The sequence below is a fragment of the Polypterus senegalus genome, chromosome 18 (assembly GCF_016835505.1).
Source record: "Polypterus senegalus isolate Bchr_013 chromosome 18, ASM1683550v1, whole genome shotgun sequence".
Lineage (NCBI taxonomy): Eukaryota > Metazoa > Chordata > Cladistia > Polypteriformes > Polypteridae > Polypterus > Polypterus senegalus.
The window spans coordinates 5996414-6023505 of record NC_053171.1 but is presented as its reverse complement, the minus strand read 5'-3'; the positions used below and the strand labels follow the sequence as shown (position 1 = coordinate 6023505).

General features: G+C 37.5%; 1 protein-coding gene across 1 annotated transcript in view; it reads left to right on the top strand.

The window, feature by feature from the left end:
• strn3 (striatin, calmodulin binding protein 3) overlaps window positions 1-27092 on the top strand; it is a 127869-nt gene that overhangs the window by 46260 nt on the left and 54517 nt on the right. The window contains 5 exon segments of the mRNA XM_039741231.1: window positions 14666-14769; window positions 15893-15966; window positions 20432-20513; window positions 23060-23236; window positions 25480-25624. Of these exon segments, the coding sequence (XP_039597165.1) occupies window positions 14666-14769; window positions 15893-15966; window positions 20432-20513; window positions 23060-23236; window positions 25480-25624 (582 nt within the window).

Genomic DNA, 27092 nt, shown 5'->3' with positions numbered 1-27092 from the left:
GTCTAAAATTCATTCAGTTTTTCTAGAAACTGTAATAATGCAGGTGTATATATACCTTTTAGGCTGAAACTTTTTTTTACATACTAGTAACAAATCTATTGATCATGTGATGATTAATGTAATTAGAACACATGCACCATCAAAATGCTCAAATACTCTGCTGCTCAGTCAGATTCAGTCAGTAGGTGTTTACCTCTCTTGACCTCACAGATGTGCCGTACAGCTTCATTCTTGCTCTCATTCACTCACTCACTCCCTCACCACCTTTGTGAGAAAGGTCTAGCTGCAGACCCTCTGGAGCACTGCAATCTCGGAGCTGTGCTGAGCATCCAGTCGGTTTGCATGTTAATGTTGCATACAAAGTGAAAACTCCTTGAAGGGTCTGACCCTGGTCCACAGTGGACCAAGATGCATCTACATGACACATTCTCTCGGTAGTAATCTGTCTAGCGTAAGATACAGTATAACACTCCCACGACCCTAATCTTCACGATAATGTAAGGATGTTTTATTAGAACAACGTGCGAGGTCAACTAGGCCGTGTTGAGGCAGATACAAATGATCGGACGTCTCACAACATCACTGAAGTGTGATGCAAAGGCTGTTTTGTGTAGTTTGTTTGACTCGCCAATGGAGCAGAACTCTGGGGGGTATCTGGTGAATCTCTAGATTGTCGCTGGTGTCAAGCAAATGCTTCTTCCTGTTTTCACTGTCTCACAAAGTTGAACTGCGCAGAACTCTGGAGATTTTTCTCAAAGGAGTCGGCTCATTTATTACACAACTACTCACAGTGAAGTCCATATACAAAGTCAGTGCTTTTTTTACGCTAATACACACACACAAAATCACATTTCTCATTTCCTTTCGCATGCTCCATGTTGTGTTTTAGGTTGTAGTGTGTTTGCTCATTTTTCACTCAATTTTACTATACTGGTAAATGGGCACTCTCAAAATCCATACTGGAAGAAGAATTTCATCTCTTATGCTGTGGATCAGCTAGTATATCTCCCACTACTACTACTTATTTAGTCCTGTTCATTTTTGTAGTAGGCAGGGGCTTTTTCTGGCATCATTGGGCAGAGCATCAGTGCACATTCATTAATACAGGAGAAATTTAGATTCGCCAACTAATCTTGCCTGCATTCCTTTTCAGGAGTTGCTCTAATAATGTGTGCGTTACCATTTTGTTTAATATAATAAAATCCCTTAGTGTGCAAATTCAAAGTATAGATATCCTAATCTTATATATAAATGTCTATGCGTGGAAGTGTCTGTCTGTCCTGGAAGTGCGCGCTTACAGCTCAAAGAAATCGACTTTGTCGCCAAAGTGAAACCGCTAAGAAAAGAGAAACTCACTTAGCTGGTAATACACAAGCAAGGCAAGCGTATCTGCAAAATGAAATCGCTGAGGAGAGAGAAATTCGCTTAGCCGCAGATGGACAGCGGAGGCAAGCACGTCGGCAAAACAAAACCTCCAAGGAAAGAGAACCTCACTAATGCACAACCAATGAGATTGATTGATTGAAGTGCTAGAATCCATGGTTTCTAGGAGCCCCAGCTTTTTACAGCACGGGTTTACACAGCTAGTGTAAAATAAGCCAAACCTTGGGTAATGTTGCATGAGCCGGATCTATATGACTTGTCAACTACTCTAGTAGTAACACCTGAAAGTATAATAAGGACTGCAGCCATAAAGATAAAACATACTATAACCCTTGTATATCTACAGTACATCCCAACCACATCCTGAACAAAAGAGAAGGGTTTGTAGTGTAACTAGCTTCATGAAAAGAGAAGACTGAACAGTGGACCAGCCACACTGTTGACGAGATTAAATGCTCATCTGCTCCCTGAGGTAAAAAAACATTAGGGGTTTGGCGATCCTTGCTGACGTGGTCATAGCTTTCAACTGATTTGAGCTCTAAATGGATTAAATCATAGAAGGGATTTTGCAATTTGTCACCCCAGAAAGCTCATGGAGCTTTGAGGTGAGGAGAAGCAGCATAGCCCGTGGCATAATGAGAAGCTTCTGTTGTGAGAGGAATCAGAGATGCCCAAATGACGGAGAGTTTGATGTAACATGAGGACATTTGCAGAATGAAAAGACTGATGATAATATATTAAAGATCAGAAGGAAGAAAATAGGGGATTAGTGGCAGAACATGTGGAGAAATTTTCAAGGGGAGACAGATGACAAAATGAATCTGAAGTGAGACTCATTTGACAGCACTTGTGACAAGAGGCATAACCAAACATGCATGATGAATTCAATGGCCTTTTTTCATTTATGGAGCATCTTGTACTTGTATGCTTGAACTTGGGACTTGCGTCACCCATTGAAGAAACTAAGACTAGAAGGCATTTGTTGACTATCTTCTTGTGTTATTTTTTTTCTTGTCTAGAATAAGTTTGTGTCTTGTGATGGACTGTTGGTCAGTACTGAGTTGTTTCTTGCATTGTGTCCAGTGGTTTGTGGATTGGCTTCAACCCCCCCGTGTACTTGAATTTGAATTGAGATGGTTTGAGAATATAATTTATGGATTTTGTTTTTTGTGATTGAACTACAGCCCATCACTGGCAGCTGCTCACACGGTCAGATATTTTTCCTGCTGAGCCAGCTGTCTTAAAATGTCAAGGTGTTGTCATGAGGCCAGACGTCAGAAGCGGACGATAGTTGATGTACTTGTGCTGTGTGTACTCCCCCATCTGCTCATCATGGTGAATATACAGTATGTGATGTCCCCAGTTGAAAAAGCTCACAGTTTTTATGTGCCGTCAACTGCTTTTGAAGACTAGAATAGCCGCACAGAACTGGGATTGAGTTACTTTTGTCCTTGTAATGCTAAAAGCAAAGAAAAGCACTATAGAAAGTAGATTCTCCACTCTAGATGCACAAGTGATTAAATTTAAAAAAAAAAAAAAAAAGTTTGTTTCATTTTAGGTTTTGATTTAAAGTTGAGCCACCTTAGTTATTTCATGTTGTCTTTTAATTTTGATTGAGATCATAAGATATTGGGACCAGGACATTAGAACCCTTAAGTGTGTGCTCACATGGGCCAACTCACTATTACTACTAATGCATTATGATATGCAAATATAATATTCTCCTGTCAGGTTAATTCACATCAGGTTTCGGTTCGAGAGAGCCTGTCCTAGCAGCATCAGGTCCAAGGCAGGAAGCAGTAGACATCTGTGCCGAATGTAAAGTTTGACAAGCCTCTCTTCTGTCTGCATAATCTGAAATGCTCTCTTTACTTTATGCGGCCACAGATTTCCCTTGCTGTTTGGAGGGGGTTATGTATTATGCATTGTGCTGTGCCGCCATGACTTGCCACACACTCCTGTTCAAGTCAGAGCTGGAGTACTTGGAGGAACAGATAGAAGCTGACTCAATATAACACATTCACAATGGCCTATGAGAAATTTGCAGACGGACAGTGCAGTGCTCTCCCATTAGTCTAGTTGACGCCAGGGTGAAATGAACACGGGACACTCCAATGCGTGATTGCACCAGTGTTAAACAACAGGCCATATTGAGATCTGCTAAAATTCACAGGAGGGTGTTGGCTTGTACAGATCAATAAGCTCTTTGGGTACCCATCTTGCACAAACTTTAAAGTTAACTGTACAAATCAATAAAGTGTGCAGATTTAATAGTTAACAGGCTTCTTACTCATTTATCTCCACCTAATGTTGGACAGGTTAATGATTCTTAAATTTGGCACTGATACTGCGTCAGCTGCTGACAAGTTTGTTAAATGTTAGCGATTATTTTTGCTGCCCCTGATTTCTGCTCCTTAAGTTGGTATTGGTACAGTGGAATTAACTCTTCTCTTTAAGAAACGTTGTGTAATATAATTTTTTTAATGTTTATGTTCTATGTGTATTTGTATACAAACATTTTAAAAACCTCAAACCTCTGAATCTGGGTCACTTAGAGCTGGTGTCCATCTCGACGGCTTTATAGATGCAAGACAGGAGCCAGCTGTATACAGGAAGCCAGTCGACCACAAGGCCTTCTGTGAACAGTACTTTTTAATTTTACATTGCGTACATTGTTTCCTCACGATTGGTAGTGTACATTTTATGAAATTAGTCAAGCGTTCTGAGTCGTATAATGCAGAGGCGTCTGTTAATTCCAAAGAGTTACTTATTGTAGAGGACTTGGTCCTGAAATAGTGGAGGTGTTATTTTTCCAAAACTCACTTTTTCCAATGCTGCTTGTTACACTGCGACTACTTCTGACTGACTGTGGTGAGCCGTGCTCTGTGCCGGCAGCAGCCAAGTTGACTTCATGCAAATTCAACCTTCTATCTGGACGTTCACTTCAGTGCATGCAAGTGTATAATATGTTCACTTGTACACAGCTCATTCTACATAAATTCATACATTGAGGCGTTATGCAATATACAACATGAATAATGCTCACCAAGCACTAATAAGCTAGCGTGTAGAACATATGATACAATATCAAATACGGCTTGAATTTAAAACTGTCACTAGAGCCTGCCCGCTCAGCTTTGATGAGTGACAGCGAGAGAGAGAATATTATGGGGAAAAAATTAAATAAACAACAACAACAACCTATTCTGTGACACATTATTTTCACTTTCAATGTCATTCTCTTTTTTTATTTGTCATATTTCACAGTACTTTTACTTATTTATTTAATTTTGTCTAAAACATTCCTCCATAGTCACTGTGCAAATCTGCCCCATTGCCTAAGTATGCCACAGCCACAGGCAGTGCTGGGAAGATGAAGAAAACCCACAACAATATCCTGTTATTGACGACCCTGAGGGGCCTCAATGGGCGTCTGATCCTGGAACCCTTGGAGATTTTGTTTTCTCCAGCATCCACCTGACAGGAATTTTTCTTTTCCTCTTCTTCCTGGCCTTCTGACCATAACAGTGATTATTGGGATAAACAATCTGTAACAAATTAATACTGACTAATATACCGTTAATTAAATAATGTCTGCTTAGTTTTCTTTACTTTGTTTTTGTAACTATGTTTAGCTATTGCTGTATTGTCCGCACTTTCATGTATGAACATGTACAGCAAAAGTAAATTAGTGTTTTTTTCATTGTCTTCAACTTGTCCAGTTTTGAGCGCCTACTTCAAATGGTTGTTTCACAGCATGTGAGCACAGTGTAATACATTTTGTGAAGATATTAAATGAATTGGCTTGATTGCATTGCCTCCTTCAGCTTCTTAGAAACAGAATAACTTCCGCTGTTTGTTTAGACGCTAGTGTGGATTGGTAGTTTACCTTTCAAAGGCCGACTTTGGCACTCTTCTGTTTTTGCTTTTCATAGAGGCTCTTCAAAAAGACTATCTACGCTCTTTTAAAAGCACACATTAGTCTCCGTTTTTGCCTTTCGTTCACACTACCCTTATATGTGGAAAATTTTGAAGTTTGCTCCCCAGAGCTGTATATTTTTGAAAACAGCAGATCATTGTTGGAGCGTGAATGGGAGAAAATGTGGACTCTAATCACGCTCTGATTGTTTTGTGCTTATTATGTGGTCCTTCCTGGATGAGATCCTGCTCATTACATTCTTCTGTAAAAGCTACATTTCCCCCCTAGGACAAATAAGGTTTCTTATCTATCTATCCAGTCTGGTCTGCTCTGATTGTCTGAGCCGTTAATATCTATCCACCTAAAGCCAATGTCGCATTATGCAACTTTTTTTGTCATATTGATTGTTAGAATGTCAGATTTGCCAACCACAGTTACTGATCTTGCTGCTGTACCCTGTCAAATTCCATGACTGAAAAAGGGCAACTTGTGTCACATTTACCAACCAAGCACAAATCTTCCAGCGCAGTTGTACGCGCCCCTTTTCTGACGGCCAATACCGTGCTGCCTAATGGAGCACCCCCTGCATTGAGTTGAGCAGCAGTTCAGTTCTTCATTCTGTTATGGTATGTAAAATGTGAAATATCACGTTTATGAGGTCAGCAGCACCCGTGCCGCCTGACACAATTAATGTTGTATCAGCACTGTGCAAAGGGTTAATAGTTTAATAAGTTCAGCTGCAGTCTTGGCCCTTTATCCTTTTTTTACATTCTATTTTAATAGATAGATAGATAGATACTTTATTAATCCCAAGGGGAAATTCACAATTATTTATTTAATTTAATTATGTAAAACATCAGACAGACGAGCTTCTCTCGTGTTTGTGAGGTTCAAAGCATGAATGCCATTTATTCCTTGTTGCTGCATTCTGTGTGTTGTTCTTCCAAATGATCATTATTTTGTTATCAGATCACCTGCGTATACAGGCTGCCCCTTTGACTAATGAGGGATATGAACCTGTTTGATTTTAGCCAATCGCAGACTAGCTGGTCTTGGTCAATGGATGTGTCACAGTAGATAACCAGCGTCACATGAGTGTGCCTCCAAATGATTAAGGTTATGTAAATGAAGGCTACGAATGAAAATTGCTGTAAAAGTCGTTTAATGGTTTTTAACCGCTTTGCTCACTGTGTACTTGTGTGCTGCTTTAAATAACAATTCTGACTTGTCATCATTCCAAACAGTTGATCAGTTTTTTTGTTTTTGGGATTCACCGTTGCTGTTTTCCATGTGTAAACAAAAGTTACAATTGAATGACTGTCATCGATTGAAGGCACTTCCTCTTCCTGTTTCCACCGACACGTGTATGCCCTGTTTAGGCAAACAGCTACAGCATAAGCATTGTTAGTTCTTGTAGTGCGGCTGGAAGTACTTCTGTAAACTATGTGAAGACACCAGTGTGGACAGATTGTTTTTGTTGAAAAGCTCCATTCCCTTAATGAAAACATAGTAGTGAGTGTGGACATCTTCTAAACCTGGTGCACGTGCTGATTGTCGCTGCCGTGATGCAGTTTAATGAAATGATAAATGCTTTGTTTTTGGGAAAATTAATTTTTCTCTTGATTCTTTCATGCCTCGAGTCAAATTCCCTCTGAATGTCTTCTGAAGTTTAATCTTTAACTGAATTGGTTCAATAATTAAGTGTTTTTTATTTCTGTCAGAGGGGAACTGAAGCTGGTTTTGTTGTTCTCATTTTAGAATAACCCCCCAGCATTCAAGTCCAAATGCATTGTTTTTAGTTTTTGATTTGCAGAATGGGTTTTATGCTTGCGTTACAGGCTTTGTGAATCTGTCAAAGCACAGTATGTCAGTAGTTTCTGGGTCTTAAGCAGCACCCTGATTGTGTGTCTGTTTCAGCTGCTGAGGACTGATAGCCCTGTAGGCCTTGATCTTGGCATTTGATTGCTCCACTAGGAAGAGGTGTACTGCGTTTAAATTGCTATCTTGATGTGTGGAGTAAACCAACTTAACCTGAATGGACAGTAGTGCGTTTTACAGTAACAGATGTAATTGGTCAAAGTAAAACCTATCCTTACATCTTTGAAAACTGTCTAGAAGCTTCCACCAAGGGGAGAAATCATGTCATGTATCGTCAGTTTTGCTGTCATGTCATTGCATTTTGCTAAGTCATTTCGACGCAGTAAGACATAATGCCATGTAAGCATTCCTTTTTGTCTGTCTCGAATGTTATTTTTTTCAAACATGAGAAAATGTAGGGTTCTTTTTCCCTCCCTATGGCCAGTTTAAGTGTAGTCAGTTTTGGGAAACTCCACTCTGTTCTTTTGGCACACCTCCATGAAGACTGGTTCTCCTAAATATCTAACAGCTACTGTGACAAAGAGCTGCCAGGTACAGGAAGGACATAGCGATGGCCTTCAGGAAAAGGCCTGACTAGCCCGGAATTCCATAAACAAACTTGGAGAGAGGCAGTTTGGATTGGAGAGTAAAGTTGGATGCTAGAGGACAGCAGTGAAACATAAGCACTCACATATACAGTATCCTCCATAATGTCTGGGACAAAGACACGTTTTTCTTTGATTTTTTTTTTTTCCCCCTCTGCTCCAACACTTTAAAATTACAAATCAAACAATTCAGACATTTAAGGAGATTTGCATACATATCAGTCTCACCATGTACAAATGACAACACTTTTATATGTGGTCCCCTGATTTCAGGGCACTATAATAATTGGGACGACTGGCATTACAGGTTTGACCAAAATGTCTGCAAATACCCTTAATTGAAAGTCATCAATGTCCATTTGAATTACATCAGAATTGTTTGTTTTGTCGTTTTAAACTGTGGAGCAGAGGAAAAAATCAAGGAAGAATGGGTCTTTGTTGCAAACATTATGGATGGCACCGTACTTCATTTTACACAAATTGAATGGTGGCTACGTGTACACTTTAGAGATGTGAGTTAAAAATGTTTAAAATCTATAACTGATTTGAGAACTGTTTAAAAAACAAAAACTAAAAAAAAAACCTAAAAATAACTACCCAAGTGACACCCACCTCCTACCCTCATTTCAAATCACTGTGCACTTTACAGATGAAGTAATTTCACCGTAGTCTCCTTGACAAACTGCTGGTTGATTCTATGAATGAAATTTGCACACCTGAATCTAGCCGAGTGTCCTAGAAAGCAGCCACCCGACTGTCCCAGGTAAAGTGGCTTTTAAGTTTCATCCTCGCTTTTCTGATGCTGTAGTTACACACACAGGGTCAGAACTTTCAAATACTGTTAGTGTTCTCTCACTGGCAGTTATACCTTTAATAACACAACCACTGAAGCAGCAGGGAGGTTAAAGTTGAGGTGTGAGCTAACAAAGAAGAGGAGAAGCACACTTTAGTGACTGGATATAGTGTAAGAACACTAAAAAAGAAGTGTTAGGACTTACGTGGAATTGGGACATGAAATGGTGAATACAAGAATATTTACAAGAAAAAGAAGACCTAAGAAATTTAACAAATGAGAGGAGACCATTCAGTTCAAATGACCAATCAGTTCATCGAGCTTGTTTGTTTAGCTAAAGTTAAGCTGTCCCAATATCTTATCCAGATTTTTCTTAAAGGTTGTCACAGTCTCCTCTGCTTGAGACTAAACAGGTTTAATTCTCAGAGTCGTCACAGTAGGACGTGTCATTATGTCCTGACACGCACCTGCTTGCTCTCCACTGCACAGCTTCAGTACCATCATGTATAGTTGCCATTGATGTCCATGAGCACTTGCTGCTTTAACCATCATTACCACATATGGTGCAACTTTCAGCTGGGCTGCCTTTTCTGCTTACAGGAATTCAATGCATTATGATGGTTCGATATTTTAGTTTTCATAAAAGAAAATTTTTAGTTTTTAAAACATTAAAAGCACAAACTCTTAAGTTTTAAAATTAAAGTGTTTTTCTCTGTTTGTTCCTACTGAAGTACAGCTTTCTGAACAAAAGTATCCAGGAGCCCATGAGTCTGTTCCGTGTGGTTTTAGTACTTATCTGTCTATCAGTCATTTCATGTACTAATGACTTAAAGTGACCTCATTTTCTGCTGTTTTAAATGTTTTTAGTGGCACCCCAGGGTGTCCCGCCATTTTGAAAGTATGTTGAATTACTCGGTAAAAGAATGATCAACATTTGTAAGCATAGTCCTTCCTTATAAGGGTCAGTTACTTCTTAGAGTTTGCTGTATAGACTCATTGCTCTCTGTAGCTCCTGTCACATGTAGGGTCCCACAGGGATCAATTTTGGGACCCGTTCTTTTCTCTTTTCACATGTTGTCACTTTGTAGCATTCTACGAAACTGTAGTATTGCATATCACTACTATGCTGATGATTCCCAAATATACCTTTGTTTAAAATCTGGTGAGAAGGTTTCAATTACTTCCTTTTTACAGTGCATTATGGATACTAAATGTTGGGATGCAGCACATTTTCTCCAGTTAAATAAATCCCAGATTGAGGTTACTCTGGTGCTCCTGCATCTACGAATATAATTGCAAACATTCTGGTACCATTGACTTCACATATTAGATTTCATGTAAGAAATGTAGGTGTTATGCTTCATAACTGAACTTAAATTTGATAAGCAGATAAATGCTGGGGTCAAGTTTTGGGATTTTTTTTGGCCCTTACTAAAGTCTGTTGTCATATAATGACCTGCAAAGCCTCCTCACCCCTCGATTACTGCAGTTCTCTTTATGCTGGTGTCTGTCGATTATCTTTATCCCACCTCCAGTTAGTTCTGAAATGTGTCTGCAAGGGTGTTGACTGTCACCTAAAAATGATCTTTTCACATCCGCTTTGGCTTCCCTGCACTGGCTTTCAATAGAGTATAGGGTGAATTTGACGATGTTGTTGAGCACGCTGCCTCATACTTATCATCCAGGGCTCTCAAGTCCTCAGATCTGTTAGCATTGCGTATTCTGAGTACACAGTGGAGGCTTATGGGTGCCTGTACTTTTGCAGCTGTGGACACTCAGCTGTATGAAGTAAGAGTTGTTCCCTCAATTAATAGCTACAAATTTCAATTAAGAACCTCTCTTTTTTTTTTTTTTTATTCCCTGACATTTGGCTCATAGTAAAGTGTATTCTTGAAATGTAAGATTTTTATGTATTAATATTGTGTATAGTTTGTTTTAGTTATTTATTTGTTTGTATTTATATTTATTAGGTTTTAGATTCTAGGGACTGTGATTTTTTAACTTGATGATGTGTTTTTTCAGTAAAGCGCTTTGGACAACCTGTAGTTATGTTAACTGTGCTATAGGAATAAAGCTGACCTGAGTCCTTTTGGAGTTGAGTGCACATACACGCTAACTAATAACTGTCATACTCTGAGCTGCGTAAATAGCCTCATTTAGTGGAACAGAGTTCACCGCATGCACTGCTTAGAATCCTCTTCTTAATTCTTTTGAATTGATTTTGCTAAATAAACAAGTGCTCATCTACTTTATATACTTCGTGTTTCATCAGACCTGCTGTAGCAGAGAGAAAGAGACTTGAGTGTGTGTACACAATGAGAGGGTCAGCTTTGAAAGATACAGAACGCATGCTTCACATATGAAACCCTACCGCCCAACGTCTAAGCACCAACCTCCTCCATAAATGTAAAAATGGAGTAAATTGCTGAGCCTTTCTGCTAGGCCTGTAGACATTCTAGAGGCAGATTGCAGTCCACCGGACAATCCAGTTCTCCACAGAATACTCCAACAATAAGAGAATCAAATCTGCCAGTTTTGAGTCTCTGTAATTTAACACCATGTTTGCACTTCTGTGTTAGCGTTTACACGTTGCTGTATATTTTTACAGAATTATTTCTAGTAATGGTAAAGTCTTATGAAATTTGGTAAAGTGATTTGCACATGCAGACTTTTGCTACTCCACAAAAACATTTGTGTTTTCAGAATTTGTGGTGCGCACATCGTCAAAGCATACAAGTCTATTCAGACACTGATTGGCCATTTCCCCAGGCATGTTCACCTTCAGGCATTGATGTCAAAATGTGCATGCAGAGAAAATGCCAAGTGTGGATCCACATGGTCAAAGCATCAATTTGCCTTCACTGGGTATTGATGGCATGTTTGTATGGAGCTAAGTCAACCTGGCAACCTTTCCCAGGATAAGACCTAACACGCAGTCAATAATTAATTAGAATTTACAAATGTATTTATAAAGATAAAAAAAATCTAGAGTTTAACAGCGCGATAGTCTATGCTTACAGCACCTCCATACAGGTGATCCAATCGTCATGCATTTGAGTGACAACATGAGAGTCCTATTTATCACCAAACGCAGCTTTATGTCATCTGTTACATGGCCATTGTTTTCTGCCAGTGATGATGCCAAAGTAAAATGCAGCAGTCAGCCAATGCTGTTCTCTAGAATTATTTCCTTAAGAGAATTAAACTGATTTCAGTAGTTACAAAGTTTTATACAACTCGCAGAATTGCCGCACTCTTTCCTGTGAGGATCCTTTTGTTTCTAAGCATCTGCAGTTCCTGCATCTGCCTGGCAGACCTTTAGGTGGTTTGTGTGAAATGTTCCATTGATAAGAATAGTTGACGATACAAGTTCACGTTGTCCTAGCAGCTTTGTAGTTAAGTTGGTTTGTGCTTCAAGACGCCGTTTCCTCTCCAAACGTTGCAGTCACTAAGATTTCTCTATTCCATCTTCTTTTTTATTTAAATTAGGTCTGTTCGTCGCTCTTGCTGTGTTTTGGTCTCATCTTTTTTACCCTTTCATCCTTTGCTTTCCTTTATTGAGTCTCTGGCCCCTAAAACAAAGCCTGCCTCCATGTTGTAGAGATAACATTACCTGTTAGTTTGGTTTAGGAGTGTGATTTTCTCTCTCTTACTATTCTTGGCTGGAATATAATTTTTTAAGAACATTACCTTCGCATCTAAGAACCCCACATACTCAATTCAACTTTGTACACCCTTTGTTTCTGACACCCCGCAGACGCTTTGGTGTGGGATTATCAGCTGACCCTCTGTGCTCCCTGTGTTCTTATAAGTCTCGAGGTACATTTTTACACATGTTCTGGGAGTGTCCCGCAGTTCTTTGAGGTAATGTGTCAAAACTTCTCTCCTCTATTCCCTGATATAAAATTCCATTATTGCCTCAATTATTTCTTCTTCTGGACTTTTCTGCTGTCTCTCTTTCTCCTTTCAGCAAAGGTTTTTCTCTTTAAGCACAATTGCTGCAAACTTAGCCTTAGCCTCTTGCTGGAAATCTCCTAGTTTATTATCTTTTGATTTATTGAAAACATTTTTTTTACTCTTATTTTGCTTGAATCCTCTGCAGCACACATTAGTGGTTGGTCTATCACTAAACTGGCAGTCAGCCTCGCAACTTGTCTTAAGTCATATAGAGAGAAATGGCATACCAAAATTCACTTAGCTTATTTAATTACTACTTTAGTTTTTTTTTCTGTTGTGCCTTGCACTCCATGGCTGTTTTTGTATAAGGGGTGGGTGTTTTATTGGTATATTATAATGTACCCTTTTGTGAGCTGTTGTAATTGTTTACAATTTATACTTTGTGGATAAAAGTTTGATCACAGAAAGACTGTTTCCTGCTAGTAAGTTGCTATCAAGAATCTTCACAGTGATACAAAGAGAGAATTAATTTTGCTAGTAATAAATTGGCTTATTTTTCATAACGATTGTTGAGTCCTCCTCTGCCGTGTAAACTTGGTAATTGTGAATATAGCCAATGGCGCGTTCTATAAATAAAGTCTGATGATTTTGTATATTTGGTGGCACTTATCTTATTTGGAGTGACCTGTAAGAGGTGTCCCATTTTTTACACTTTATGCTTTTATCACTTCAAGGTTTTGTCTCATTCCATATCTTAGAAATCATTTAGAATAACTGCTTTGCTTCATGGAGATCAGGTCAGAGACCCTTTACCCAGTTAGACAAACATTAAGTAAAACATTTCAGATACTGAAATATCAAAAAGGTTAGCAGTAGTTGAGCATGCGCAGGTCATTAACAACAGCTTTGACAAGTAACTGCCAGATTCTAAAAAGTGTTTGGATTGTAAAACAGTATATCATTTTCTTTTTTTTTTTTTTTTTAGGTGAAATAGGAATTTTCCAGCTGAGCAAAATAATGCAATTTCCTAGCATTGTACTGCACGCTAACACAATGGTCTCTTTGTTAAGCAGTCTGATCGGGTGTTATTCCAAATAGAGATTTTAGAGAATTAGACATTGTTGTGATCCCAAAAATGTTTGATAAATAAGCAAAGATTGTGTTCCAGAGAACATTACTAGAACCTGTGACCCAGGGAAGATGTCTCTGAAAAGTAGTGGCTTGGTCTGGGTAACCTTTGGATTTTCTGAGTTAATAAAAGTGAATGCAGTGTACAAGTCTGAGCTGAGCTGCAGTCCTCGTGCGTTTAGTTACTTGTTGAGTGGAGAATGTGAGGGGTCTTGCAACATTTTTCAGGTTAAACTTTGACTATATAGAGTTTACTAATAATGGGTTATTTTTCTTGTTTTTTTTTTGTCAGATACATGTAGTGAATTATTTTAAAGGCAAATAAGTCCTGGGCCAGAACATGTTAGTGTCATTTAAATTCTTGTGCTGAGTTGCTCTGCTCCCATTTTTAGGCCTGTTTGCTTATAAGGGGAAAGGTACCTACTGCAGTAGCCATGTCTATCTTGTCTTGCATCTCTTTTGACAGGCGCCATCATTTGATTTTAAGACCAGTACAGTTTATGTGATAAAATCCCATGATTTGGAATCAAAATAAAAAAAAAATATTCATAAAATAACCTGCCCCAGTCCCAGTTAGGCAGGATACAGGCATACTACCGTTGGTATAAATAAGTCCCAGTCGCATTTCTTGACACACTTCCGCTAAATATCTCATTGGATGAAAGTCTTCGGTGTTCGTGTGTCACAGTGAGGATGTGCAGCATTGTTCATAATGGCACTAGTTTTGTTTTAATTATCTCCTTTGCTTAGCCGTCCAGGGGTCCAGAGCGTGTCTCATAACTGAGCTTGCCCTTTTATTTAACTTGTTCCTTTGGTGGGCCTCTCCTGATGTCCAGCACACAGAGTTGTAAAAGATGTGAAGGATGTCACTTCCCTCATTAAACGACTGCAGTCTCATAAGAAAAATCAGCCTGCTCTGCCCCTTCTTATATAACTCCTCCAGTCCAACCAGTGATTAGCATAGACCCCCAAGTACTCGTAGGAGTGCACCACATTGGATGTTTCACCAAGTTTGTATTTGCAGTGTGTTTTGTTCTCCAATTAGTACCTTAAACAAGTAACCGTATTTTTGATCTTTTTCAGGCTCGAATAGCTTTCCTTCAAGGAGAAAGAAAGGGTCAAGAAAATTTAAAGAATGATCTAGTACGAAGAATAAAAATGTTAGAATATGCATTAAAACAAGAAAGGTAAGTGTATCCTGTAAGTATAAACACTATTTAAAATGTCCATCTTTATAGGCATTTTTAAGAGCATTTTTGCAGTAAATTAGATAAAACAGTTTTTTTATTATTTAACATATTTCTGTTAAATAATATCCGGTTCTAATTTGATCTGTTTCAAATAATTTGTTCAGGTGTCATTAAGTTTATTACAATATGTTCTACACTCCTTTCCATCTCTTTTTTGTTTTTTTTTTGTGTCTCATCATTTTAAAGAAGAGTTAAAAAGCCGCTACCCTTAATTACTGCCATTCCATTCTGACTGTGCCCACTCGTATCTAATCTTTGAGGCTAAGATGGATATTGCAGTTTGTTATTTGGACGGCTGAGTGCCGTAAGCATTTTAACTTGTCAGCATTGGGTGATGATTTCCTCACACTGAGTTTCGTTTGCGCTTTTGCAAAAAAAAAAAACACTTTGAAAATTCTGATGCCGTGTGGCGATAGCGTGTTTCCGTCCAGGTAACTGTGTTGACAGTGCAAACATGTAATGAATTAGAAGCGTCCATTCAGTGTCCCAAATCACTGAAAATGTTCTTTTTGACCCTCATTATTTTTTTTTTTATGAGATAAAAATTGATCTTTACTGATGTGTTTTCTTCATTTTTCTCTGTTACTTTAAATTGTATAATGTGAATATGTTGGAAGTTTTCTAAGGAAAACTTTTCTGGTTATCCCTTCCTGCACAAGCTGGCATCTACCTTCAGTAATTAAGACTTGTTTTCCATTGCTTTTTCTGAAAGTGTCTTTTATATTTTTATACAGTATATTCTCTTTATGCTCTTTAAATTGATCAACATTTACTTTGGCACATGACTTATGTTTTCAGTTAGGGCACAGGAAGATTAAATGACTTTCAATGGGTTGCTCTCAATCACAGGGTGGGGAATGAACTGGCGACCTAACTAAATCTTATATTTTCACTCTTTATTTTTTATTTAACTTTAGGTTGTTTGTGCTTTCATATGCTTTTTTAAGTCAAGCTATTTGTATAATTCCCTAGGGTGTACTTTTTAGTGAATATTTTAAATTATTTTATCACAAAAATTGCAATGTCTTAAAATTTTTGTTTTGGTACCCTTTGCTCTTAGGGCAAAATATCATAAATTAAAATATGGCACTGAATTAAATCAAGGGGACTTGAAGATGCCAAGTTATGATTCAGGTATGTCTTTAAAATAATTCAAGCTGATAAAGTATCTGTTTAGAGTGGACTGTGTATATAAATTTAGTTTCACTATTAAAATGTATGCATGTTTACAGTATAAATGTTTATAGGAAGCAGTCTTGAAGACCAACTAATGTGCTTTATGACATCAACCTGAGGTTTCCATTCCCACAATATCTGATTGGTCAGGTTTTGCTTCTTTTAAATAGCTCTTATATGATTGGCGATTAAACATGGAAACGGGTGGCTTTATTGGCCATCACCCTGTCTTGCCCAGGTTAGCAACTTTTGGCCTTAATTCCCATTGCACTCCTCGGTCTTGGGCTTTTATTCTTTTTATGTCACTGTCACAGCCCTCTCGCCCACTTTATTTTTTATATACATTCAGAGTTGTGATTTGTAGCAATTTGAAGTCAAGTGTAAGTGATTCTCAATGTTCTGATCTACTGGTCTGTAATTCACCAATTAAAATGGTAAATTGCTTTTTTTTTTGTGGTTGCCAGTATATCCGTTGTACTTGAAGGATTGAATAAATACATTATTTCTGCCTGTAGTGAGAGGTTAAGCAAAATGACCCCTTTTATTGACTAACTAGAAAGATTACAATATGGAAGCTTTTGAGGTAATTCAGGCCTCGTAAACTTGCATCTTGTAATCTTTATAGTTAGCCAATAAAAGGGGTCATTTTGCTTAATTTCTCACTACATCCATAATGGCTGACATGGTACACCACCTTGTTTCTGCCCGAATAGTTTGATAAACCTGTCATTTTAATAAATACATTTTTAAGTATGTCCTGGAATACATACACATTTTAGATGAAATATGAATAAGTAATTACATTGCATAATATTAAAAATGTCCTTAGAGGGAACACTGCTATTGACTGTAACTTTCTTTTCGTTAACAATGGCTGTACGGCCTAATGAGCAAGGATGGTTGTCAGATGCCTAGACGGAGTATGTTTTTGAGCATCCACAACAACAAAGAATTTGGTCAGGAAGATCCTTTCTTGGAAATACCTAAAGAGTGACAATGACAGTAACAAGAGCAAGTGTGCTATCAATGATTGGTTTGTGGAACTCAATTGAAGTGAAAGAACCTGACTGATTTAATAATACACTTGAATTGCTTTGATAAAGAAGTCTGTAAGTGGCTTCAGGACTGTGACTTGCTAAAAAGAGACAAACCTGAGAAAGAAGGTAAAATAATGGTGTTGTTTAACAAACATAACTTGACTGCTGTCAGGTCACCTCAGGCGACTGAACACCAGAACAAAGAAGGTGCACAGAAACAGCAGCTTATTGAATGCCTTGGAGACTGTGAGCTGTGGGGTCATAAGGCCCTGTGAAGTGTTTAATCCACTAGTTTAAAATGCTCTGTGCTAACGTATGCAACTCCCTGCTCTTTGAGCAAGTGGACACGGCTACAGCACAAGAGGCACACATTTTATTTAGAAAATACAAGTAACTCTCTGTATAAATGGCTTGAGCAAAAAGAACTTCATGGCCACATCAACTTGTATCTGCAATTCCTTTGCTCTGTAAGCACAGCATAGATTCCTTAATCTCCATTGGATGGCCATTTTAAAAGTAAAAGTAAATAAAGGCAAATTAAGGTAAATCACAAAACTAAAAACTTAAATAGAAATGTTCAAAATTTTATAAAACTAAACTGAAACTAATCTGAAAATGAAACAGTAAAACAGTTAAAACGGTAGAGAATTTAAAAAAAAAAAAACTAATTTAAAAAGGTATAACTCAAATAACCTTGTTGAGCAGCACAGGCCCTGCACCTCAGCTCTTCACGGTCATTAAAGAATGACCGTTGCTTCAATGATGACAAATGGCATCAGAGAAGGTAGTTTGTGACTAGGTCTTGTGGTAAGTGGCTTAACAATTTTCTCCTTGTCTTGGATGGAGATGCTCCCACTGTTTCACAGTACATACAAAAGCTAATCTGTTAAAATAAATCTCAACTATACAGTCCAGCAAGTCTTTTATTTTCCTTTGTCTAAGTGCTTCATGATTGTTTCATTCACGTGGACTCTAGTCTAGCAGAGCCAGACGTAATTCTCAAAAAAGAATACATGTCTGGGGACAACCTTTCAAAAATGTGTAGTGAATAGCCACCAAATCCTGTGCTGCAAAGACTCCACCCACATACCTTCTTCCTAAAACACCAGCCCCCCAATTCCTCCAGCCCCATGTGTTTTAAGGAGAGAGCATGAGACACTGAGTACAAGACTTGTTGCTGAGTGAAAACCAAAAGCTAAACTTGCTGCTGTCATTTCAGTAGTTCATTATCACAGGGTAACTGAAGCTTAGTAGTTAATTTGTACATTGTATATTGAGTGCTACGACAGCGGAGAGAGACAAATGTAGACCACCGTAGCCACTGATCTCCACACATTTGTGAAGTGCCTCTGCTACGATACCTGCCATTGGTTGTCTTCTGCAGGATCAGGCTTACCACGTCTGCCACAGCAGTGATTCTGAGCCATTGGTGTTCTTCTAACCTGAAGTTGCGACAATCGCCCGTGCCGCAGCTCCCCAAAGCTCCTATTCTGAATGAAGTCTTGAGACTGTGCCCTCCTTCTCTATACAGTAATAAAACATGGACTTGCCTTCCTGTCTCTGAAGCAATTCTGTGACCCAAACTTGACAATACCAATTTAAAAAAAACGCGCTTCTTACACTGCATAAAATAATTTATTTGAAAATAAGACATTGGATGTATCTTTTTTTAATAGAAATACAGGTATTGCTCTTTGGAGCAGTTGCTCCATGCTTGGTTCAAAGTGTTCTTGGACACCATTCAGCTGTGTATGGCACCAGGCCATAACCACTTGTATTGCCACCTAGCTTTTAAGTTTACTAAATGCAGACATCCACAAATAGCTTCTTTCTGGCAATCTTATTCACATATTGACTTTTTTCGCCCCTTATGTTCATCATAATTACACCACAGCTTCTGGCTCCATCCATTTATTTATATATAATGAATTTCTGTTCACTTTTGTTTGGTATAATGCTGTGACAGGTTCACAAGTAGATACAAACACCAAATTTGTAAGCATACGAAGGTGTGTGTTTGTTAAGCGGTGTACTCTGCAGTAATGTGAATGTTAATTAGTGGGTTTCAAGAGACCCCATCCCAACCCTATTCTTCAGATGTGAAGAGCAGTGCCGGTGATGGAGATCTCAAGTTCAGGTATCTCTTTTTTTTTTTTTTTTTTAAAGGGGCATTACTAGTAGGATATTCCTCATACATTTTCACACTCGAAAGTTTTTGATAGTCCCTCATAATCTTCAAAAGAAACTTAGATTCTGTAAAATGAAACAAGTGTTCCCTGTGTTATCATTGGGGATATGTTCACATTGAAGTACTCCACCCATCAAAGTAATTATATTTTATGGCTCCCCCTTCACACTTGATCACATGTGTTTATATAAAAATGAAAAACTGATCTGCTCTTATCTTCTGTGTGTCAGCACGTGGAATAAGCTCCATTGAAATCAAGGCAGATGCACATGAAGATACACTTATCACCACTAGATCTATACTAGAAAATATTAGCCTAGTTACCATAGGTTTGATTGTTAAAGTTTTTGAGCACATAGTGTGGGTCACTTTGTTCCCTCTTCCTGACTAAACTTGAGTTAACTTCTCCTCATGAAAGATGTATTTCTTAGTAAAGACAAACCTTTCCTCAGTACAGTCCAGCTTTAAGACTAAATATTTTGTACTGTGGCAAAATGTCACGCATTCGCGGAACAGATTGGGCTGCATCCTAAGATGTCATAGTTTACACGTACTGTATGTGAAAATAGTGCACATGTTCAGAGCAAAGCGAGCACTCGCACAACATTTTGGCTGATACAGAGGAAAGTCCTGCAACTACAGTTCTGCCCTAGTAATCCTCCATTTAATGAACACGCAAATTGGACTTTCATAAGCCAACAATAAAAAAAAATAATTTATATGATCATATTTATGTCCATATCCTCTGCTAATTTAACTACCCAAAGGTGTCTCTGTCCAACACATCTTTAGCATTATAATTGCCATGACTGTCATCATATTTGCAAAGCAGGTGGTGTTATACCAGTACAGGCACTGCTTCTACAACAAGTTTTTGCAAGCAGCAAATTTATATTAAGGTCGACTGGGAAATAAAACCTTCACTTTTGAATTTGAGTCTTTAGATTTGGCATTACACTACCAAAATGTTTAGATTAAAGAAGTAATTACAGTGATGTTACTGTACTAGAAAAACATATGTAAGTTATTTGTTTAATAAATGCTGCTTGGCAGTTTAAATAAACGTAAGTAAATATGTTGAGTATATATATTAAAGTCATTTTTACTAATTAGATGATTTACTGTGTTATGTAAGGGACTGTGAAATGTGGGCCTGAAGTGCAGTTTGCCTACTTGCATGCTTTCCTTTTACTTCTAGAAGAAACCAAAGAGACAGAAGTCCCCGCAGTACCTCAGAACAGCCAGCTCACTTGGAAACAAGGACGGCAATTGCTTAGACAGTAAGTGGATCTTGAAGCCTTCTTGTGAAGTGTCTACTAGTGCTGCCACTAATGTATTTTAACTCATTAAAATTACCTTTTCATATGCATAAGGCAGGCATTAAAGTATCTACAAGCAAGTTACAACTTTAATTGATCATTTGTCTAAGAGATGTTTCTTTTTTCAGAAAGCTAAAGTAAACCTTGCTCAGTGATACTATATTTATTGTGTGTCAAGGTTACCTTGACATGCGTCATCATAATGCCAAGCTGCAGCTGAAGCTAATCAGAAATAGAATCTGAAATCACTCGTTGCTACAACCAGCTAATTACAATTGAAAAACAAAGTGGATTTTTCCAAGTATATGTTGGAAATTTGCTTAACAATTACCGTATATGCTCATATATAAGTCGGGTCTTAAAACCTGAAAAATCGATCATAAAATCAGAACCTGATTTATACGTCCGATCAAAAATGTGGCACTTTTTTTTTTGAACATCTTCTTGCTTCCTCCAGTCACACATCAGATTTTGTTGCAGCAGTGCAGTTACTAATTTCTTTCGCTACTTTAACAACGTTTAATTTAAAACCAGCTTCATATTTTCTTCTGATCAAACGTTCCATCGTAGATAAGGGATGCTCTTACAATAAAGGTGTATGAGGGTGCGAGATGCAAAAAACACAAATCGGTACAAATGTCACTTCAGAATAGTTTGGGTATTACCATGTAGTCATGTAGGCACAATAGAGAGAGAGAGAGAGGTGAGGAGCATGCACTGATACAACGCATTGCCGGTCCCACATAGAAAAAAAGGCTGTGCGCTCCATGGTTACTCAATCAGGTGGGCCTTAGCATATCATAATACCTTGTACCAATAGCGTGAGTTTTTCCGCATTCGACTTACTTATAAAATACCAACAATTGTACTGTGAAATCAAGTCCTGACTTATACACAGGAGAACTAATCCGAGAGTATTTACGGTAATCAAAATGTCAAGTTTAACATCATTTGAAGGTACGAAGGTGAGTTTACCAAAGACTTTAGTGACTTGCCATACAATTCTGCTAATACCTCGTTGCAGTTATACTGTATAGTCAGTTACAGGTAGGACAAGTTTACATAAAAAATAAAATTTGAATATTCATGTTAAAATAAGTAACATTGGAATATAGGTTAAGTTCAAATTGTACTTTTTGTGTTTCATTATTATTTTTTCCTTGCGGTTTGTCTGAAAAGGATGAAGTGCTTATGTCTCATGTATAAATGCAGCTTTTAAATCAATGTGATACTGGAAAAATGGAGGATTTTCTGTACATCAAAGTGGAACTGGGACACTTCATGTGCCTTTAATGCATATATGAAACCCATAAAAAATTGCTCTCGGTTATTTAAACACGTTAAGTGTAAACATTCATTTTTCCTTTATGCGTGTCCCAGGCAAACCCTTAGGGCCCAGAATATGTAAAGTCACAGCCCACCTGTCTTTTCTAAAAATTGAGGCACTCTGTGTCTGTTCATTAGTGACATTTTTTTAGCTCAGGACATTGGTCAAGTGCTGCTTATACACAAGTTTGTGTAAAACAACAATAACGCAAGGGTCTACGGTTTGAAATTGAAGCAAACATGATCAGGAGCGTGATGACAGTTTTTGGGTACCGGAGAAATATTTTAAAAATCTCTTTGTAGTACACCTGTAGATCTAAAAGCCACACAGTGGTGGAGAAAAATCTGTCGTAAACTTTATTGTAAAGCTGTATGTTTAAAACGTAGGAGTCTTTCAATTTTTCAGATGTTGATGAAAGCTAATTATTCAGAAATATGAATAGTCTAATTTGGAAGTAGTGTGCAAAAACAGATCAGTAAAATACCGCAGTATTGCTTAGCATGTCCAGAGGAATATGATGCTGAAATGAGTGCAAAGTAAAATAAATCACCATTCTTTTATAACTTCAGCTTTTCCCTTTAAGGAAGACTTTTTACAATGCATTTGAGATCTAATGGTCCTAACTTGCATGATTTATTTTACACATAAACATATGTATTTATTTAAACATAGTAATGATCCAATGTAATTAATATAATTTTATAACCTTGCTCAAATCAAATTAGTTAGTAGCTAATTAGGCTTAATTTGAATTAAGATTTTAAAACTATACCGCACAAGTATCATAATAACAAATCCTGTACAGTATAAAGTCAGTAAATGTCAAGGTGGTCTCTCAAAAGAGTATCAAACATTAAATATCCGAAAAGTATTTTTAAAAGCCATTTGGGGGAAAAAATGGGTATTTTGAAGACATTTGTAAAGCCTATAAAGATGCCTAAAAGTGAAATAAGCATTCTTGAAGGATTGCTGTTATGATCCCTTAAGATTTTCATGATGTTCAGTGGGTTTTGAAGCTTTTAGACAACCTGCTGAAGGTGTAAATTACTAGCAAGAAACTTTAGTCAAGGTAAGTTTGTTGTTTTTTTTTTGTTTTTTGTTTTTTTTTGTTTGTTTTTTTCAATTCCAAATTTTAAAGTATTGTTACATTCGAATTTCTTTCTTGTTTTATCACCCACAGATATCTTCAGGAAGTAGGTTACACAGATACAATATTAGATGTTCGGTCTCAAAGAGTCAGATCTTTATTAGGATTGTCGGGCTCTGAGCAGAATGGTTCAGTAGAAACAAAAAATCTGGAACAAATTCTTAATGGTGGTGAATCTCCAGCTAAACAAAAGGGACATGATTTAAAAAGGTAATATTTTCTTATACATTTAATTAATGTTTATAATATTTTAACAACATATTTCACGAATGAACTATGTTTTTTATTGAGCTCATTTGCATAATCATATTTACATTGGTTAATGTTTATAATAGTTAAAAGTACTTTCTGTCCCAAGAGCAAATGTAACTTTTTACAGAAGCTCAAGAAATACAACTCCTCAAACCACATATAAGGAATTACAAAAAAGGAAAGTGAAAGGGTACGGATTCTAGTGAGGCATTATGACGGCATATTGCTGTAGGTGGTAGTCTATGTAGCAATATTGTTAACCATTTTTTTCTCAGTGTTGTTTCCTATAAAATATATTAAGAGTAAAGATTTTTTTTTAGGTTATTCATGAGGATAGGTATAATTAATGCGAATAGGTGTAAATTAAGAATAAAAAAGGTATTTTTTTTTTTTTTTTATCTATTTTATACAAGTTTAAAATGGTACATTTTGTGTTAGGGCTGATGATCCAGTACCATGGCACTTATGGATGAAAATGCCTTTTTTGAAATAAATATACAGTACAGCCCAATTGTCTGAGGTAATGTGGACCGATGCTACCTTGGTTAGCTGAAAACTCAAAACAGATGGTTGTAACAATGCTGTGCAGAGAAAGTAGGGGCTCAGACAGACAGACGGAGAGAGAGACAGAGAGATCAGCTGACTTCACCAGGGAAGCACACTGCTCACAGTGGTCAGAGACTGGCTCTGTGGGGCTGATGGATGGAAGTCTACATTTAGCTCATGTCACAAAGCACTTATTCACCTATGAGCCAGAGAATTTGGGTTTGTAGCTCATCACCAGCAGTTCACTACAGCACAAATCTTTAAACTTAGATGTTTTGGAGCTTGCATCCACAGTTATTCAATTGGCAGTAAGGGTGGGATTTACACTGTGGATGGATGGTGTGCAGTGGTGATGCTGTGCAGAGAAAGTGGGGGAGACACAAAGGGAGATCAGCTGTGACATTACCAGGGAAGCACTTAGATCAGCTGATGGATGGAGCTCTCCTTTTAACTTGCGCTGCAAAGCACTCACCTCTGAGCCCGCGAACAGTCAATGTCAGCGACACACTGGCGGCAGCTGATAAGGGGTGCAGTTGTGGAGGGTGAGTGAGTCACGCTCACATTTTACATAGTCACCATCTCCTCAATTTCTTACTCAGTACAGTCAAGATTAATATTGTAATATTTATGCACTTGGTAACATTCACAGCAAAGCTTTTATGAATTTTGCGAGAAGTAATATATTACACTTAACAGGTTCACCTTGTATAATGCGAAACCTGTGTGAATCAGGGCACAAATAGTCAATGTTGTTCTGTATTGGCAAAACAAACTTGAATGTTATGTTTCACTTATGTGTAAGGCTTAAACCTCCTACTCTTTTAGGAGATGTTAGGAGCACACGCTGATACAGCACATGGCCACACCCACCACACGACAGACCAACTCAGGATCCAGTTTAGGACCTGAGTGCAGCCATGCAACAGGTGACACCTCAGCAACACTAGTTCAGGTGGAGTGGAACAGAGTGAGGTTTTTTTTTTATGGTGGCTGGAGTGCCAATTCAAGTTTTTCTTTTGGTATTTGTAAAATCTTGTCAACCCCATTATTACCTTACATCTGTGACCTGAGCTTAACGAAAACATATCCACACATTTTCAATCAATCAATCAATCAACATTTATTTATATAGCACATATTCATACAAAAAAAAATGTAGCTCAAAGTGCTTTACAAAATGAATAGAGTAATAGAAGACACAATAAAAGATAAACATAAGTCAACATTAATTAACATAGAATAAGAGTAAGGTCCGATGGCCAGGGTGGACAGAAAAACAAAAAAAACTCCAAAAGCTGGAGAAAAAAATAAAATCTGTAGGGATTCCAGACCAAGAGACCGCCCAGTCCCCTCTGGGCATTCTACCTAACATAAATCATCATATTTTCATGGAAGGACCTGATGATGATGGTCACGTAGACTTCTGGCTTTCAGTCCATCATTGTTGGAGCATCATGATGCTTTGAGTAGGTGGTGGTGGCGCAGGCTTTTTACAAAAGGCTAGAGTGCTTCACAACATTGAAATAGATTTGAGTTAAAATTCTGTTGTCTTTGGAAACCCTGCTTGTGGAAATTATAGTTTGTTGAATTGAATTATTTCTCTTATCTAGAGTTTCATACAACTTAAGATTTATATTTATTATATTTATATCTAGGACTCCGGGAGATGTGTTAGAAACGTTTAACTTTTTGGAAAATGCTGATGATAGTGATGAAGACGAAGATGAGGAGGAAGGCGATCTTGATGATATTTCAGATGGAAAAGGAAAGCACAGAATAAACAAGAAACATAAAATCAAGGTAACTGGTGTTTTGTTTTTTTCAATTTGTGCAAACACGTCTTTATTGCCACTTTGTGTTGCCTTGGTTCAGTCGTGTATTTTAAATTTTGTAGTCGTAGTCCTTTGTGCCAAATTATCTTAACTTTGCTTTTTTTTTGATTAAACACTTCTAGAAGTGTTGTATATGTTTAAGAATTTTTTTTTAATTTAAAATGAGCACAATATCACTTTTCAGACTTGGGGTGTGTGCATCACGGTTTTTAGGATATTAGAAAGGAATTGTTTTGAGTCTGTTGCTTGATGGGATCCACACATAAAATAGGCACAGCAGTTTCTATTACATGTATTTCACTTTATTAAAAGATGCATTTGGTTGGCTGCCAATACACAGATTTACAAATGTAAAATAGTACAAAAAAGTAACACCTTGCCACTTCTTATTACACAATTTATATTCAGTTTCCACTTATCTCTTATATGCGCTCCTTTTTGCCTCCACGAAAGCCTGAATTCACTAACCATTAAAACAACACTAGCAGCATGTTGACCTAATGTAGGTTGTAATAATGAAGATGTGCTTTTTGTTAAAAATTTTGTCCCTACCATCTGCATGTCACAGTAGAAATCAAGATTCATCAGACCATGTAGAAATATTTTATATTGCCACTCATCTAGATTCTAGCTGCTTGTTCACTCTGGCCTTGCAGGAGTAGAAACAGACGTGGTGTCTACTGTAACTCATCCATTCAGGGTGCAATGTGTTTTGTATTCAGAGGATGCCCCCTTTGCACACCACTTGTGTAATGAACTGTTATGTGAGTAGTTGTAGAATTTCCATTAGCTTGAACAAGTCTGGCCATCTTCCTCTGATCTCTAAAATGAACACTTTTTTGCCTTAAAGAACCACCACACACTAGATATTTCTGACTATCACCCAATTCTCTGTAAACTCACTGGGCTATAGTATTTGAATATGCCACAATGGCATCTGTTTTTGACATGCTGGGACCACCTTGTCTGTTACCAGCAATCTTACTTCAGACAAAGTCACTTAGATCACACTTATTCTAATGTTGTGCCATGCATCATCTCTTGAACATGTTTCATGTTATATTTGCTGAGCTGTAAACACTCTTTTCAAGAGTGCTAATTAACTCAAAAATGTTAATTCAGGTATTCTAAGATATAAAAGGATATGGTAGTGAAGGAGAAAAAAATACAAATTTCTAAAAAAGTTTTTTCTGGTAAGGACAAACTTGTACTTCTCCATACAATGTTTGAATAAGAAAGTAAGTGTATAGCTGTACTAGACCATCTGGTTATCACTGTCAATGACATAATTTCAAAACCACACTGACATTGTCTTTCATATGTCAGAAGAAGCAACTTAGTGAAAACTGCAGAATATCAAGATAAAATGAGAAACACTAGTAGCTTGATGGTAATATCCACATGTTAAAGTTTACACAAATAAATGGCTTAGGCCT